The sequence below is a fragment of the Hyla sarda genome, chromosome 7, assembly GCF_029499605.1.
Source record: "Hyla sarda isolate aHylSar1 chromosome 7, aHylSar1.hap1, whole genome shotgun sequence".
NCBI classification, from domain to species: Eukaryota; Metazoa; Chordata; class Amphibia; order Anura; family Hylidae; genus Hyla; species Hyla sarda.
Window position 1 is genome coordinate 66,709,354 of NC_079195.1, and position 17,193 is coordinate 66,726,546.

At 42.3% G+C, this 17,193-nt stretch overlaps 1 protein-coding gene across 12 annotated transcripts in view; it reads right to left on the bottom strand.

Annotated features, from left to right (window-relative positions):
* The window catches only part of MYOF (myoferlin), a 228,335-nt gene that overhangs the window by 37,964 nt on the left and 173,178 nt on the right, over positions 1 to 17,193 (bottom strand). For all 12 annotated transcript variants that reach the window (XM_056529441.1, XM_056529439.1, XM_056529437.1 and 9 more), the window contains 12 exons: positions 16,731 to 16,845; positions 16,191 to 16,296; positions 14,159 to 14,298; positions 12,901 to 13,074; positions 9,319 to 9,424; positions 8,889 to 8,966; positions 7,581 to 7,762; positions 7,331 to 7,489; positions 6,442 to 6,540; positions 6,136 to 6,297; positions 5,825 to 5,990; positions 4,701 to 4,777 (listed from right to left, as the gene is read on the bottom strand). In XM_056529441.1, coding sequence (XP_056385416.1) covers positions 4,701 to 4,777; positions 5,825 to 5,990; positions 6,136 to 6,297; positions 6,442 to 6,540; positions 7,331 to 7,489; positions 7,581 to 7,762; positions 8,889 to 8,966; positions 9,319 to 9,424; positions 12,901 to 13,074; positions 14,159 to 14,298; positions 16,191 to 16,296; positions 16,731 to 16,845 — 1,564 coding nt within the window. The remainder of the gene's footprint in view (positions 1 to 4,700; positions 4,778 to 5,824; positions 5,991 to 6,135; positions 6,298 to 6,441; positions 6,541 to 7,330; positions 7,490 to 7,580; positions 7,763 to 8,888; positions 8,967 to 9,318; positions 9,425 to 12,900; positions 13,075 to 14,158; positions 14,299 to 16,190; positions 16,297 to 16,730; positions 16,846 to 17,193) is intronic.

Consider the following 17,193-nt stretch of genomic DNA (forward strand, 5'->3'; position numbering starts at 1 on the left):
TTCTCACCCTAGTCTGTGTACCCTGTCAGCTGCAGTGAGGAGAACTCGCTATGAGCAGCTAGAAAGAGAGTGAACTAGGATCCTTTACCAAGCTCGAAAACTGATAGCTCAATATTGGTTGCGACCCTTGCAGCCCACTATTGTTGAACTGATTGCTAAGCTGAATCACATTATTAGATTGGAAAAGGGAGTGTATACAAAAAGGAAAGCATTGCGTAAATTTGAATCTATTTGGGGTCCCTGGCTGGATGCCCCCGGGGTACCGTCTACGTACTTACGCAGATCTTCTGTTGAAGTGCTTTTGGGGGGTGATGGGGGCCCTGGCCGTTGATAATGTCTGTGTCTTATGAGCCAATTCCTCCCATCTTTTGTTACTGCATTATATGTGCAAGTCTGTTTGTGTCCTCCGAGTCTGCCTCCTTCTTTGACCGCTTTTTTCATATCTTTGTGCCTGTGTGACTGTTGTACGCTATGAGTTCTACTTTTACTGTGTGATGTGTTTAATCATCTCTCCGGACCACCGCATGCCTCTTATTTATGGTTGCTGAGGAGGGGAAACTGGGGTGGGGGGGGAGGGGGAGGGAGATTGTCTTTTTTTTGGGTGGGTGGGGGAGGGGGGTTTTAGGGGAATGTTGGATTGTTTTGTATGTTTTTTTTTATTATAAAACTTGTTCAATAACATTTTTCTGATTTAAAAAGAAAAAGAGAGTGAACAGGCCAGCCAGTAGGAAGAGAGGGGCGTGCCTAAAGCAAGGCACTCACTAACTGACCCCTTCTAACTGAAAATCGCACTCACTGCGCTGATTGGAGGCTGCTTCGCGCCTCTGAGAGCTCCTAGCCCTGTGGGCGGAGCTATAGACGGCCTTAAAGAACTGTCATGGCACCCGCTCCTTGTCCCGAGCGCACCTGAAGGCCGTTTATGCGCTCGGGGGAAGAGAGCGGGCAGACAAAGCGCCGCAGAGACTGCCGGTGAAAGAGAAAGTAAGCAGGCACTGAAGCGCCCGGCTCACGGCAGCGCTGCGGCTGTCAGCCGCATATAAGGCGCTGCCGACAAAACAAAAGTAAACCGGCGCTGAGAACCGTCCGGCCCGATACAGCGCCGCGGCTGACAGCCGCATATATGGCGCTGACATGGTAGCACAATCACACATGTACACACATAAGTGAAGTGCACCAAGCACATACACACACACATAAGTGTAGTGCCCCATAAAAAAGCCCCCTCAGGTGCCACTGCTCCCCCAGAATAAAGTACAGCCCTTGCATAGGCTAGCCCATAAAGTGTAGGTGGGCAAAAACAGGGGGTCTCCAGAGGTTGCGAGTTCGTACCTATGGAGAAAAAAGGGGGGAAAGTACTTACCTCAGTCAGAAGAAATTACCTAAAGGAGTCTTCAGTCAGCTTTAGTTACCTGCATCACACCTGGCTGCTATGCGCGAGCAAGGCGAGCAGGTAAATAGGGGGACCCGGACCCAAAAGGTACATCCCAAGCGCTGACCGTTGGCGAGAGGGGGTTAACAGCGCATATACGCAATGTCTGTGCCCCCTCACTCGCAATGGGGAAACGGGGAACCGCAGTCCCTGAGTCCCCACCTGAAAACAGAAGAGAAAAGGAATAAAAACTAACACGTCCCTAACTAGGAAAACAAAAAAACAGAAGACCTGGTCTGGAACAAACCAGACCCGTCCCCCTCCTTCAGACACTAAGCTTAAACTGATTAGCTCAGAGCCTGAAGGCGTGTATATCCTGCTGGGAGGAGCCAACTGTTTTTGTTGCCACAGTGTCACATCTCCTAGAGACAGCAGCATACACCACGGTCTGTGTCCCCCAATGGAGCCAATAGAGAAATACAGTATAACGCAGATGTATGCACAGCACTGTATGGTTGCATTATATGGGGGCAAGCAGAGTGCACAGCTCTGTATGTCAGAACATTAGAGACTTCTTGTGTCAACAATAATAAAACAATCCTGCTTTTAAATACAACATTCTGATATCATTATATAAAGGAATTGTTATTCATTCAAGTTCTCAATATTATCTTTAAAATGGCTTCATATGGGGTGCATCACAACAACTCCAATAATCAAATACATATTCACTTTTAATAACTACTGTTAATATTTTGACAGAAATAATATTAGTCAAGATGAATAAATATGCAGAAAACCAGAAACACCACAGAGTAAAAAAGCTCCTTTCCCTAGCACAATGCAGATGTAGGGGAAACAGATGTCCACTGAAGGAAGCCATATTGTACTCTTCAGTGTCCGTATAACTTGGTTAAACAAATAAAAGACTATTCCTGGCAGAAGAAAGGGAAACTTTACAACCTACACATGCACATCATGAATGCGTTTGCACCACTGTGTTTCTCATTCATGAACCCAACACCATTGCAGAAGCTAGACTCAATACATTTTAGGACCAAATATTGTTTAACTTTAGCCAATATGTGGGTCTAGTGTAAGTCTTTGTTGGCCTCATCCTCTTCGCTATGCAGAGCAGATGAAGTGATCATTGCTAGACAAGGCTACAGGTTTCAATGTTATCAATCTTACACAATTTTTCTTTAGGAGACTTTGTATAAATGTAGGCCCATTGGGCTCAAATCTTCAGTCCTGGTTTGCAATATTGCCAGAATGTCTTCAGGACCTTTAATGCTTTAGGTAGTGTTGCCACATTTTTTCTTCATTAAACCAGTGTAGTATCATTCATGGTCATGTTGTATGAAGACCATGCATATACAGGCTACCAAGATGAACAGATTCTGACCACACTTAACCTGTCTTATACTCATTTGAAGCTCCTTTTAGGCCATGTTCACACGCCGGAATGTCTGCATGGAGAATCTCCGTGCGGACATTCCGGACACTGCGGGGCCCCAACAAAACATGCTGGCACCAGGACCGCATAGGAATGTGCCACCTCATAGACAACTTCGCACGAAGAATGAATGTGTTCATTCTTTGTGCGGACACAGAAAATAGAATTTTTGTGCCAGAAACATCTGGCAAGGAAATTCCGCCGTGTGTACAGAACACCAGAATCCCGTTGAATTCAGCACGGAAATTCTGCCATGTAAACATGGCCTAACAGTATATTAGCTCCAAAGATATGAATAAGTTTTCATGTGTTTTCATAAAGTAAGGTTGGGTGTTAGGAATTCATATAAAGTTACAAGATTAGACTCTTATTACTAGAGAACATTAAAGGGGTACTCCTGTGCTTAAACATCTTATCCCCTATCCAAAGGATAGGGGATAAGATGCCTGATCGCTGGAGTCCCGCCACTGGGGACCCCCGGGATCATGCACGCAGCACCCCGTTTGTAATCAGTGCCCGGAGAGTGTTCGCTCCGGGACTGATTACCGGCGACCGCAGGGCCGGCGGCGTGTGACTTCACGCTCCGCCCCTCAATGCAAGCCTACGAGAGGGGGCGTGATACCTATCCCGCCCCCCCCCCCCCCCCGTAGGCTTGCATTGAGGGGCGGAGCATGACATCACACGGGGGCGGGGGTGTGACATCACACGCTGCCCGCCCTGCGGTCGACCATAATCAGACCCGAACACGCTCCGGGTCTGATTACATACGGGGTGCCACATGCATGATCCGGGGGTCCCCAGCTGCGGGACTCCCGCGATCAGGCATCTTATCCCCTATCCTTTGGATAGGGGATAAGATGTTTAAGCACCGGAGTACCCCTTTAACTACTATATACTGATGCAAAATGTCGTCTATTATATTGTAAACAGATTACATGGATTGCTTCTCGTGTTATAGCTACAAACCTCTAACAGAAGCCTTGTGTGACATAGTTAGCTCTGCTATCAATCCATGGTGAGTGCCATGAGCATATCCTGTAAATTAAATGAACTTACACAAGTTTCACTCTCTCCAAAAGGTGTGACAAACACAACGGGAGGGTCTCAGGGTTACCTTACCCTTATGTATTGTAGAGGCAATTGGCACCACTGGGACCTTTTTTGAGTAGTTGTATGGGATCTCCTTGAAGCTTCATTGGCCTGCTCTAAAATGTATTATTGGGCATATGGGAAGCGCACAGACAAGCCCTTAAACCCAGTCATTATAGGATGACAGACTGACAGAGGGGGACAGACACTGGTATACATTACTACCTTCTCTTCAATGCTCTTTTTGTGTCGAAAGAGTTTCCACTTGTCTTGCTGCTGTAGAAGAACGCCAGCAAGATGATGAGTATTGACATGGTATATTTATCTTGAGTTGATTTTAGTGATGCAGGATTTGGACTGTTAGCTGTTCATGGGATGGGGTCAGCGAGGGGCCATTACTATACACAGATATGTCAAGGAAGGTAATAGGGACAAGGTACAACTGGAAGGGTAACGTAGGCTGTAAAATGTATTAGTTATTAAAGACGCTGGGTTTTTACCTAAAACCTTTGTCAGTCCTGAGGTTACACATGAACAGCCCTAGTGGTAAAGAACTTGGTTGGAACACAAGACGAGTTGGTGTTGGGAAAACATAAGGAGAACACATGTTATGGTTACCACTGGTTTAGACATTTGTGAAGGTTTGGTGCTCAGAAGCTATATCAAGGAAGGTGTGCAGTGAATGGTCAGAAACCCTGATCATGCATAGTTAAAACTGTGAACTATCATTGACATAACTCATGCAGAAATAGAAATTGAAGCCTCTGAAAGCGGAACAAATATTACCTGACTTGCCAGCAATGGTCTGGTGTCTTCCACATCTATAACTACATCACGAGGAGGGGTGGAAGACAGGAGCGCCACTGAAAGAGACACCAAAATAGTATTAGTAAGTTAATCCAGCCTGAGTTAAAAAGTATTTCCCACAGTCAACATTTATCACTGATCCAAAGAATATGTAAGAAATGGTGGATCGCTAGGAATGCCAATGGTCACTGGTATGGTGGTCTGAAGTCCACAGGTTCCATACAGAATGACAGATCTCTAGTATGGCGGTATCAAAGCCGTCGGATAGGTGATAAATGTTAGATGGCTGTGGGTGCACAGGATTACTAGTATGGGGTCCCAAACATTGAGTTCCTGAACGCTGGGGAGCGGAGTAACCATTTAATCATTAGTATACGATTCAATCTCCCCATGCCTCTTCACCAGCACAACCATACCGTGAAGCGGAGTTTGTATGGAGGAGGGGCAGTTAAAGGATAACTCCGGAATATAAATTGTCCCCCATACTGCCGGCAGTAAAAAAATAAAGATGTACATACCTTCCTCTGCTCCCCCGGGGCCTCCGGTAAACAGCTCCGGTCTCCGCCACGATCCTCTTCCTGGTTGCTGGTGGTCGGAGAGTCTTACTGAGCTCAGCCAATCACCAGCCGCAGCAAAGTCCCGACTCGGCCGGCCATAGGCTGAGCGGCAGTGTGACGTTTTCGGCCCCGACAGCAGGTGCCAGTGTAGTGAAGAATTTTGTGCCCTGAAGTTTTCTCACACTGCCGCTCAGCCTATCGCCGGCTGAGTCGGACTTCGCTGCGGCTGGTGATTGGCTGAGCGCAGTATGATTCTCGGACCACCGGCAACCAGGAAGAGGATCACGGCAGAGACCGGAGCCGGTTACCGGTGGTCCCGGGGGAGCGGAAGAAGGTATGTTCATCTTTATTTTTTTACTGCCGGCAGTATGGGGAACAATTTTTATATTCTGGAGTTCTCCTTTAAACATGTGCTCAGGGTCTCCATACAAACTCTTTGGGAATGACCAGTGAACCATTAGAAACATTTTGACCTTTCACTTTTTAATTTTGAGAAAATATTCAGAAACCAAAAGAATCTAGTAATAAAAAGCTACAAGTTTGTACTTTTTAGTTCAGCTGCATCATCAATTATTGTAGAATACGGATCACAACGGAAATGCTCAAGTGTGTCGATGGTACACTGGCCCACCACTGGCTTCCTTCCAAACGGCCGATGGTCAATGATTTTAATGATGATAGGGGGCACATACATTTCTTCTTTAGGCAGAAGCTACAAAAGAAATAACTATGTTAAAACCAATTGATATAAATAAGGACAGTACAGTGCCCCAGTTTCTGCATATTTCCAATATTAACACATATTAAAATAAACATTGGCTTGGCTACTGTGCATGTACATAGAACTACTGACTTACCACTTTCATAAAAAGGACAGAACTTAAGAAGTTGGGTGTTTTCTTGAGGTTCTTAATAACTGCTGACTGAACAATTTCTCCCCCACACTCCACAATGAGACTGGGTGAGGTGACAGACGCCATTTGGAAACTCTTCATGTTGCGCAATCCCCATGTAAGGATCTATTGTATGCAAAGGATTTATGAATGAATTGCACAAAATACATATTAAAATTCTAGCGCCAGTAAAGTAAAAAAGAAATGCATAGGATAAAAGGATCAACAAATATTTACAAAGGAAACCTCAATCCATGATGAGTGGCATACCTCAATGGCAGTAAGCTGGACCACTGGTCGAATACCCTGAGGCACCATGAATAGTTTTGGAGCTCGCTGGGATGGCAGTATAGGCAGGTTGGAAGCATCCTAAAGAAGCAGATAAATATTTGTTGAGCTGTTAAACAAAATCTATCATTGTCAAATGATAGTGACCTCTTTAGCTTTCAACAGGGTTGGATTTGACCACCTGAAAATGAGACAACCAGAAGTCCTACCAAATGACAAACCAGATCGCCCAAGTCTAGTGGGCCCTGGAATCTGCCTAAAACTGTCTGGCACTTCAGCTGGCCCTAGTGCAGTGGATTTTTCTTTCTGTGGACTAAACAGGCATGTCTGAGAAATATAACACTGGAAGAAGGACAATCCTGGCACTGTCACTCATTCATGTCAGAGAGATGTCTGTGCTAGTGTATGCAGTTGCAAGTGGGTGAGTGGCTTCGAGTGTGTCTGGCAGTGGTGCTGCTATGATGTGGAACAGAAGGCTGATATAATCACATTATGAAGAAAATATAATTGGAGCACTCACCTGGTTTCAGATGCTGTCAGACTGTCATCAAAACAGATGCATTCACGGGGAGGCAGAAGGTGATGGTATGTGGGGGAGGAACGCCCGGCCATTGTCTGTATAGTACCCCCTGGTGCTTCGTCAGGCCCTAAGGGGCCTGAATGCATCTATTTGGATGACAGTCTGACAGCGTCTGGAGCCAGGTGAGTGCTCCGATTTATACTTTCTTCATAGTCTGAATGTTGAACATTATGAACATTTTTTTTTTATCCTGTATGAGAGGTGACAAGCTGAAACAGTATGGACCTATACAGCCTTTTGTGTCCTGCCACAAAGGAAAACTCTATTTTATTACATTCATATAAACAAGACCTTGTCACGCAGAATAAGTTCGGCCGCCACCAGGATGTCTCCACAGTTCTTCTCAGCATTAATCACGGGATACCATAGGAGTTTTGGGGTAATGTCTATTCCAGGATTTAACTTTACTAAAGGGGAGCACACGCTTCGTCCCAAAAACTCATCTTTTCCCTAAAAGAGCAACACGAAACAATAAATCCTACATGGCTTAAACAAGAATTACCACACAACCTTATGGCATAGCAGCTTAATAAACTCTTACCACTTGGTCACTGTCGTATATTTCAATGACCACATTGGGTGGATTCTGTGCAACTGCAAGCGGATCTCCATAGATTTCAACTTCATTGAATATTAGTGTTTGGTCCCATGTTGGGTTCAGGGTACAATGAATTGTCTCTGTGGTTTTACTGCGGTGAAGGAATGATACATGTGCATAGGGATCTAAAACCAAAAAAACACAAACAGTCTGTGTAAATATGTAAAAGACTTGGATCGCCCATGTCACCACTGGACAATAGGTGGGTGAGGGAGACTTACTAAGACCAGCATTTTACACGCCATTCTTACATTAATGTGCTTTAGAGTTAAATGCACTAAATTTATTAAGAGACTCTTGCCTCGTATTAGATTTGGTGCATTGTGGAGCATCCTAAAGCAGAAAATGTAATCCTTGTTTGCAATAAAAGTTGCCTTATTTTTGTCAGAAACTTGTTGGTCCCAGCCAGTTGGTCACTTTTGAAAATGGCCAACTGGAAGTTAACCAACATGGTTAAATGGAAGTTAACCAACTCTTGGCCAATTCTTTCAGCCATTTTCAAAAGTGATGAGAAAAAAAGTCACAAAATAAGGTGCATGCCACACTTTGCCAATGGTAAGAAATCAATTGATAAATTCCATTCAATATGTCCAAACTTGTATTCCAGAAGTAGTATTTTTTTTTCAGCCACTTGATCAAAAGCTTTCTCAATCTTACCAGAGGATGGACAAGGAGACAATGAAGATAAAGGTATGAGGAAGTTAGAAACATATTAACAATTTACTAAACAATAATTATAGTAAGGCTAAGTTCACAAGGCAGTTGTGCTCCGACCTATTCAGGGTTGTTTGGCTCTTTTATTGACCGGAACGAACCCTGAACGGGTAGAAGTGCAAATGACATTGCCTGGTCCTGACAGATCTCATTAACTTTAATGGGGCCAGTCAGGTGTCCGGTATTTTACAGGAGTTGAGAGTATGTGAAAAAAAAAAAAAAACAGAACATGCTGTATTTTTTTCTCTGCTCCAATTCTTCTAACCGATTGGCCAACAGAGCTCCCTTTAATGAAGTACAAACAGTGGTTTGTTTCTTCCAGGCAACAGCATGGCGGCAGCAGCTACATCAAAAGCATTTATCATGTTTTTTTTTACTCACTGAAGTGCTGCCCTCCTGGACACTGTGGCCCTAGGCAAAGGTCCATGGGGGCCTAATGGTAAATACATCCCTGGCACCAGAGCATATGTGCAGCTCCATTCTCTGCACCTTCTATAGCTATGCTGCAGATACTGGATCCATTAAGAATTCACTCACCAGAGAAGCTGTCTTTATCCATAGGTGTAAGATTCCGAGCTTGATACAGGTAGCAGCGAAGATGATAACTAAAGGTTTCTTTAAAAACATCAGCAAGAAACAAGCAAAAAACATCCATGTAAAACATATTTTATGAGGAGTTTAGAATAACAATTACCAAGTAGAAAAAGGAGTATGACTGACCAAACCCTATAAATGAGAATACGCCTATCAATCTCCTAGATTGCACTTCTTACCACCTTAGACGCCCTATTTCCTTGGACCCAAGCTCTCGACCCACCCAGGTAACAATATTACATATAATACCACAATTCATTTATTTAAGTAAAATGCTGACTTTTCATGTAGCTGACAATGTGGGCGGTGGGTACATATTGTATGGGCCCCTTGGGTTTTGGGTCTAATTAAAAAGAAATACAATTCCACTTACGTTGAAAGGTGCAAGACACAATGGGTGTGTTTGCCCCAAAGATAGTGGTTGCAGACTCCTTCTCAGAACTCTTCTTCTCTTCTTCTTCAGTACTAACATCAGTGCCCTATAAAAAGATATTTAAGTATTCTAGTCAGTTTGTGAAAGTTGGTAGTTTGGGATCAACAAAAAGAACATCATACTCCAGGGTCCCACAGGGGAACTGCTTGAGTCCTGCTTTACTTTCCCTTTATATCTTAGACTGTGAAAACTGTCATGAGGGCACCCTCTTATTGTGTTGATGAATAGTGATGGGTGGAATTGCCCATATTCGAATTCGCGATATTTCATGAACATAGACGAATATTCATACTATATTCGCGAATTCGCAACTTTACTATTGGTTGCTAGGAATGTTGTTGTTAACCTCTGACAAGTGTATTTGCATCATTTTAGTTGGCCCACAAGTGAAAAGAAGAAATATACGCATATGTAAAAAAAGTGAATATCCGTAATTTCTAATATATAGCGAATATATTCGCAATATTACCAAAATTTGCGATATTCGTGATAAAAATTTGAAATGCGAATATTCGCGCCTAACACTATTGATGATGAAAGAGATTCGCTTGATCACTTATAGGGATGAACCTGCAGATGGATCTGAAATCCAGCAATGAAAGTTGGTCTAGGGAACCTACACAGTTCTGAATCTTAAAAAACAGGAACAGTGTAATATTATTGTAAGTGAGATTATGGCTGAAATAGTAAACACATTTGGGCTCTTTGGGATAAATGTTTCTAATAATTTAACACAGTCTGCCAAAACCTATGCCTAAGTATAGATGTATAGATGGGTGGCATATTTATTTTCTACATTTATTTAAGAGCTGTGTTCTTAATGTTGTGGTGTTGGGAGGTTTCCATCAAACCATAATGGAGAGTTTTATCTTATAAGATCACTGTTTAGATGTCTGGGTACAAGAGTCTTGAAGGACGAATCGCACCCAGTACACAACTTGTCTTAATTGTTAGGACAGATTTTGCATGACAAAGGCACGTACATATCTATGAATAATATGGTATGCTTAACCCCTTAATGACCAAGCCCATTTTCACCTTAAGGACCAGGCCAATTTTATTTTTGCATTTTCATTTTTTCCTCCTAGCCTTCGAAAAATCCATAACTCCTTTATATTTCCATCTACAGACCCATACAAGGGCTTGTTTTTTGCGTGACCAATTGTACTTTGTAATGAAACCTCTCATTTTACCATAAAATGTACAGCGAACCCAAAAAATATAATCTTAGTGTGATAAATAATAATACTTTATTGATCACATCATCTGAAGGGTTAATGGCAGACATCCGCGCGATCGCGGATGTCGGCCATTACTGGAGGGTTCCCAGCTGCTACTAGCAGCCAGAACCTGCCGCGCATGATGCAAGCACAGTTCCGATGCTCGCGGTCATACACAGGACGTAAATGTACGTCCTGGTGCGGGAAGTCCTGCCAAACCAGGACTTACATTTACATCCGTGGTCGTTAAGGGGTTAAGTTAGTGTATGCACACATCCCATGGTATTGTACAAGATTCAATATGTCAATTTCAGTTATCTGACACTTGACAAAGTATTATCCTATCCATTATTTACACTAATATATAGGTGTAACTATAACTGGTTTAGCAGCCACAAGCCACTATTATTCATATATAGCACACACACCTACATAATTATATATATCGTGATCCCTCAACTTACAATGGCCTCAACGTACAATAGTGTCACCACACAATGGTCTTTTCTGGACCATTGTAACTTGAAACCAGACTCAACATACAATGCTACAAACAGTTCAGATCTGCGAAATGTGTCAATGTCTGGAAGATCTGACCAATAAGAATGGACATTTCACTGGTAAGACACCTGTATTACTGAAGACCGTGTACTGACTGGCAGTCTGGTAGCGCCCACTACAGTACAGGGAGGTATTACATGTCCTGTAATACTCTACCTGTGCCAGGGTTACCTGCTCCTTTGGACATCAGGTGAGGACGGCACCATGTTACTTTTTTGGGACACTGTGTACTGTACAGGACCCTGAAGAAGCTCCTGTCCTCTACATAGACCGTACAGCTCCCAGCAGATCTTTCTTACTTTTATATGTAAGGATTTGCTTTATCTATATTAGTTATCTACTTATTTTTCTTAAATCCTCACTCTTTCCTATTTTTGGATGCCATTTTGGGGCTCCGGAACCAATTACTAAGTTTCCATAGAGTTATGGTCTCAACATACAATGGTCGCCTTGGTACCAAATTAATATTGTAACTTGAGGGACCACTGTGTGTGTGTGTGCATATATATAATATATATATATATATATATATATATATATATATATATATAAATATTTAAATTAGCTCACCACACCACCTTCACAGGTAGTGTGTCCTGCAAAACAGCTCAGGCTCCGCTCAGCCCGCAGAGTGCTAAATGGCCTAACTTGAATATCCGTTACACCTGAAGAGGTGTCCTCTCCCTGAGGAAAGTACTGACCCCCTAAATATATATATATATATATATATATATATATATATATATATATATACACACACACACACATACATACACACACACACACACACACAGTGATTGATAGTAAGGCAAGGAAAGCGTGTATTTCACTGATCTAGGAGAAACCTCCACCTGGGGTCTGATTAATGAAGCCCAGCAGAGAGGGGAAGTGTGTTATAAGGAAGTCAGACAGCGTAGTCTGGGCTCTCCCCTAGATTGCAGACTGATGCAAGGGGGGAGACACCATGTCCCTTTGCTAGACGGGCACACAGAAGGTGGCTGTGGTCGACGACAAGGACTTACCAGTGACCAAGTGAAGGACTGTAAACTGGTGAGTAAGAGCTGTGGTTCTGAGGACACATGGCAGGTGGCCGTGTGTGATTGGGACTTTATGTTCAAGTGTGAACTGTGTCTTATAAGGTTGCAATGAAAAGTTTTCTTGTTGGGAAGAGACTGGATGGTCCAACCCAAAAAAATGAGGAAAGCTGTTTTTTTTTAGTTGGACCATCCAGTCTTTTCCCTACAAGAAAACTTTCCATTGCACTGACCGCCTTCTTACAAGATCGGTACAGAGGACTCTGGCTACCACAGGTATCTATAGGAGAGTGATTGACTGCTCCATAAGGCTATTTACAGTGTTGTGCCTGACACTCAACACAAATAGGTGAGTTCATTATCCTCACCTACATCATCGCTACTTGCACCACCCCAATGTCTATCAATTAATGTCACTTAGATAGCACCACATTTGTTCTTTTTTTTCTCTATATTTCTACTTATAAGGTCACATGTTTTAACTGGCAGGGATTAGCCCACCAGTTGGCAGACAGGGTCTGTATTGCGTAGCTAGTGGCTAGACGGCCTAGGCTTTATTTTGTTTTATGTTTTATTGTGTCCTGCAACCTGTGTGAATAAACCTGACGGAGAGTAAGTTGTATGATTTTATGAACATTAAGTTGTATGGCATTAAAAAACATTTTTCCTGATCCATACCAATACATCATCATTCTATTCATACTTACAAGAGCTCCCTCAAGTTTGAAGATGGCGGAGGCACCAAGACTTTCAGCAGGAGCCATTTTCCTTCTCCATCGCCTGCGACGGTAAGTATCGGAGCTGCGTTGTTTCAAGTGAAATTTCCACCCTACGAGGGCAGCGTATTCCCAGCCTTCCTGTTCCTCTTGGGAAAGTGTTGCCTGTGAAGCATTAAAGAGAAGCATATAAATGCATGGAGGATGACATCATAAATTCAGTCACATAGTTCTCTTTCTGCAAGGAAATTACAAGATATTCTAGAATTTGTTGAAACTGACTAATAGGGCACATGAAGAGGAAAGACTGAGGCTGTCAACTATTAAATACTGCAGCTAAAGAATGAAGTTTGCAATGAGACATTTCTCCAAGTCTAAATAAAACTATGACCAGTGCGCCCTCTAGTGACATTCTTCTGTATTTCCTAGCAAAATTCTGCAACTGATTCATGTATATAGAGCTACGGTTAGGCAAGGTTGTCTGATCGCGGCCTACGAAACAAGGAAAACCTTGTAAGGGTATGTTCACACATACGCAGATTTGATGCGCAGGATTTTCTGCTGCAGATTTCAATGTAAACTAAATGGCTGAGCACAGCTTCTCATCTGCAGTTACAAATCCTGCGCATCAAATCTGCGCAGGATCCTGTATGTGTGAATGTACCCTGATGGTGCGTTCCCACAGGGCGTATACGCAGCATATTTGACGCTGCGCAAATTTTACGGCAGCAGCGGGAAATACGCTGCGTATCCCTAGCTCACTATACACACAGGGCTTTACGGCGGCAGCCCTATGTGTGCAGTGAGTTTTGGAGGTGGGGCCATGTGCCGGCGTGTCTGTGACGCGCGGCTCCGCCTCCAAAACTCACTACACACATAGGGCTGCTGCCGGAAAGCCCTGTGTGTATAGTGAGCAAGGGATACACAGCGTATTTCCCGCTGCTGCCATAAATTTTGCGCAGCGTCAAATACGCTGCGTATACGCCCTGTGGGAACGCACCCTAAAACAGTTTCCTGATCATGTGGGGTCTAATTCAGTTATCGACTCTTAAAGAGCTCCAGCATGGCACTATAATACAGCCACAAAGTTAGGGCTGTAAACAAAAAGACAAGTTTCTAATATAAAGAAATAAATACAAATTCAATGACTTTTGTATTAATCTCATCCTCACTGTAATTCTTTGTAGCACATACAGACACTACTACAAGTCTTGCAGTCTCTCCTGTCTGTACATGCTTAATCATTCACCTTCCTAGTAGTGGTTATGGTCGGGTCCTTCTTCCTTTTCCTCACTAGTCTCCGGCGGCGGTGAGTGTGGTACATTTTTTCAGCAGCCACCCAGCTCTTGGGTTTACTGTCTGGAGGAATTGTGATTCCATATTCCCAACCTGGAATGAGAAACAAAAGCTATGCAAGTCACTGCTGTTTAATTTGAAAAACTATTGTAAATGGACACTAACGTTACTATATGTGGACAAAATATTAAGACACCTACACATTACACCTGCAGAAAATCCCATTCTAAATCCAAAGGCATTTATATGGAGCTGTAAAGCATCAATATATATTTATTAGAACAGCCCATTCTATCAAAAATGTTTGTAAAGGCGACTGACCTGCTAAGGGCTGGATCTTATACACCTTTGGTAATGAGATGGAATGATACCCCGTAATTCAATGATTAAGAGCTTGGCCCCAAAGATTCAGTTTGGTCCCAACCTCCACCAACCAATGCATAAATCTCTCTATATGCGGATGTCGATACATACATTTCTATATAAAAGGGGCCTAAACATCATTCTACCATGTCCGCCACTGATGCTGCATGGCTGATCCACCACTCTCTCCCAGCATGTTAAATAAGTATACTGGTAAATAGTAAGTTTGAGTCACGAATGGTTAATACTAACTCTTTCTTCCCCACTCTAGCTCCTGCAGTCTTTAAGTGGTAACAGACTATGTAAAGCAGCATAAAAAAGTATTTACAGCATGTTAGCGGTAAGGAAATCCCTTTGAATGTGTGGCCTTGCCTTCTTTGTTATTCTGAGAAAAGCAGCGCTGATAATCTTATATTGGCCACTAAGAAAATAACTTCCCTCTATATTGCAGGATAAAACATAATGTAAAAACTGCAAAAATAAATATCAGTATAGGACTATATGGCTCCCATTGTTAAGTAGATTATGCTCTGAGAGATAGTTAAGAGGAGTTTTAGTAAGTGAATAAGTGACCAGGGGGGGTTGTTGGTCATGGACATGGGATTTGGATAAATGCAACTGGTAATATGTGATTTATACTATATTTTCTGTTTATAAGAATTCAAGCATTGGTTAAAAAAAAAATCATGGTTTCATATTTTCTAAAACAAAATAGGAAAAGCCAAGTTTATGTAAGCAAGGATATATATATATATATATATATATATATATATATATATATATATATTGAAAACTTTGTCTACTGCATCATGGAATAAAAGCACAGTTCTTTTTTACACTAATCTGGTGTGCTGCCTATATATATATATAATTTATATATAGATAAACACATCCTAATATACACTAAATGGAACCTATCAGCTTTAGATCAAGAGCTGCAGTCATGGGCAGATAACTGATAGGGGGATAAAACAAGTGGCAATGGCTGTTCACAAAGTTGTAAAATCATGTTTTCCATTGAGGCTCAAGTGTCAAAAAGTGCTGAGCTGCACTGAGCACACTACCTCCCCCTCTCTCAACCTTCTCTGCATCACTGATGTACAGGGGTCAGTGCTGAAAGCCAAGCCGGACGAGGTGGGGGAGGAGGAGTTGTGCTTGCTGCAGCTCAGCCTAGCCTCTATGACTCTTACACTTAGAAGGAAAACATTATTTAAAAACTTTGCATACAGCCATAAGCTAAGAGACATATGTATTAATTGTTTATCTCCCTATCAGCTATTTGCCCATGTCTGCAGTTCTGAACATGGTATAGAGATGACAGATTTCCTTTAACCACCCAAAGCCATATGAAAACTATTAGGACTCGGAAGACCACTCTCCCTACAACATAACTCAAGCTCAGATATTAAGCCAGTGGTTTCCGACTGTTCAGCTCTCTGGTTGTTGTAGAATTACAAGTCCCAGCATACAATCGGAGGCTGCTGCTTTCATGGCACGCTGGGATGTCTATGTTTTCCAACAGGTGGACATCCAGATATTAAAGATAAATGAATTTCAGTATGTTACAGCCAAAATGTACACAGTCTGCATGGTGTGACCCCCTACAGTCGTATTTAACATACCCTTCTCATCCACAGCCCTATTAATATCATAGGTCCAAGCATCATCTTCCCATACCCAACCATATGGGCAATCAAACTCCCCAGGAGAATGGCTCTTCTCTCCGTTCTGGAAAACAAAGAGCAAAAGTAAATATTACAGAAGGACAAGGCAGAACCAAACCACTATACTGTACCTGTATTGAGTACATTGAGCAACAAATATGCTAAAGTTTTTAACAACATTAAACTTCTGCTTTTATTTTCCAACCACAACAAGGAAAAGTAAGAATATGACTGGTAGCTATGGTCAACAAATGCACTTTTTTTTGCAGCCAGCAGCTACCACTAGGGGGAGCACACTGTATCCAGGACAGGATGGAAAATACATAACAGCATTAAGATATACCTAATTTCTAATTTATTATAAATAACACTTTGGGGGGAAACTGTTTAAAGGTTGGCTGATGGATACCTACACTTCTAGGTTTCTCTCTGCCCCAAGTATCTGCCTCCTCTGTTAATAGAAGTAAATTTTCACTATAATATAACATTATTTCTCACCACATCAGTGTATGGCTCATCAGATTGTTTCCATTCCCCCCCAGGGTATCGGCTTTCGTTCTGAAACACTTCATCAGTAAATTCACTGTGACCGGCGTCCGCTTCAGTCAGTAAACTACAGGAAAATATAGAAGCCGTTCAATGCATTAGCTTATTGTATATTATACTTTTCAACTGGGACACAGGGTACAAAAGGTGGGCTTTTTAATCCAAAAAGAAAACAAACATTTATTACAAGATAGACTATAGTGGGTTAACGTTTTGATTAAAATACCAATGGTCACAAACTTCAGAATTGATTTATACCAAATGTATAACATGTATGAATTAATCTGGACAAGTGTCTCTACTGGTGACCTCTAGTAGTGAAACATATTGCTAAATGGTATTTAAAATAGAAAGAAACTTGTTGCCATTGTTTAACTCTTTAGGCTAAATTCCCATATACTGGATTTGAAATGGA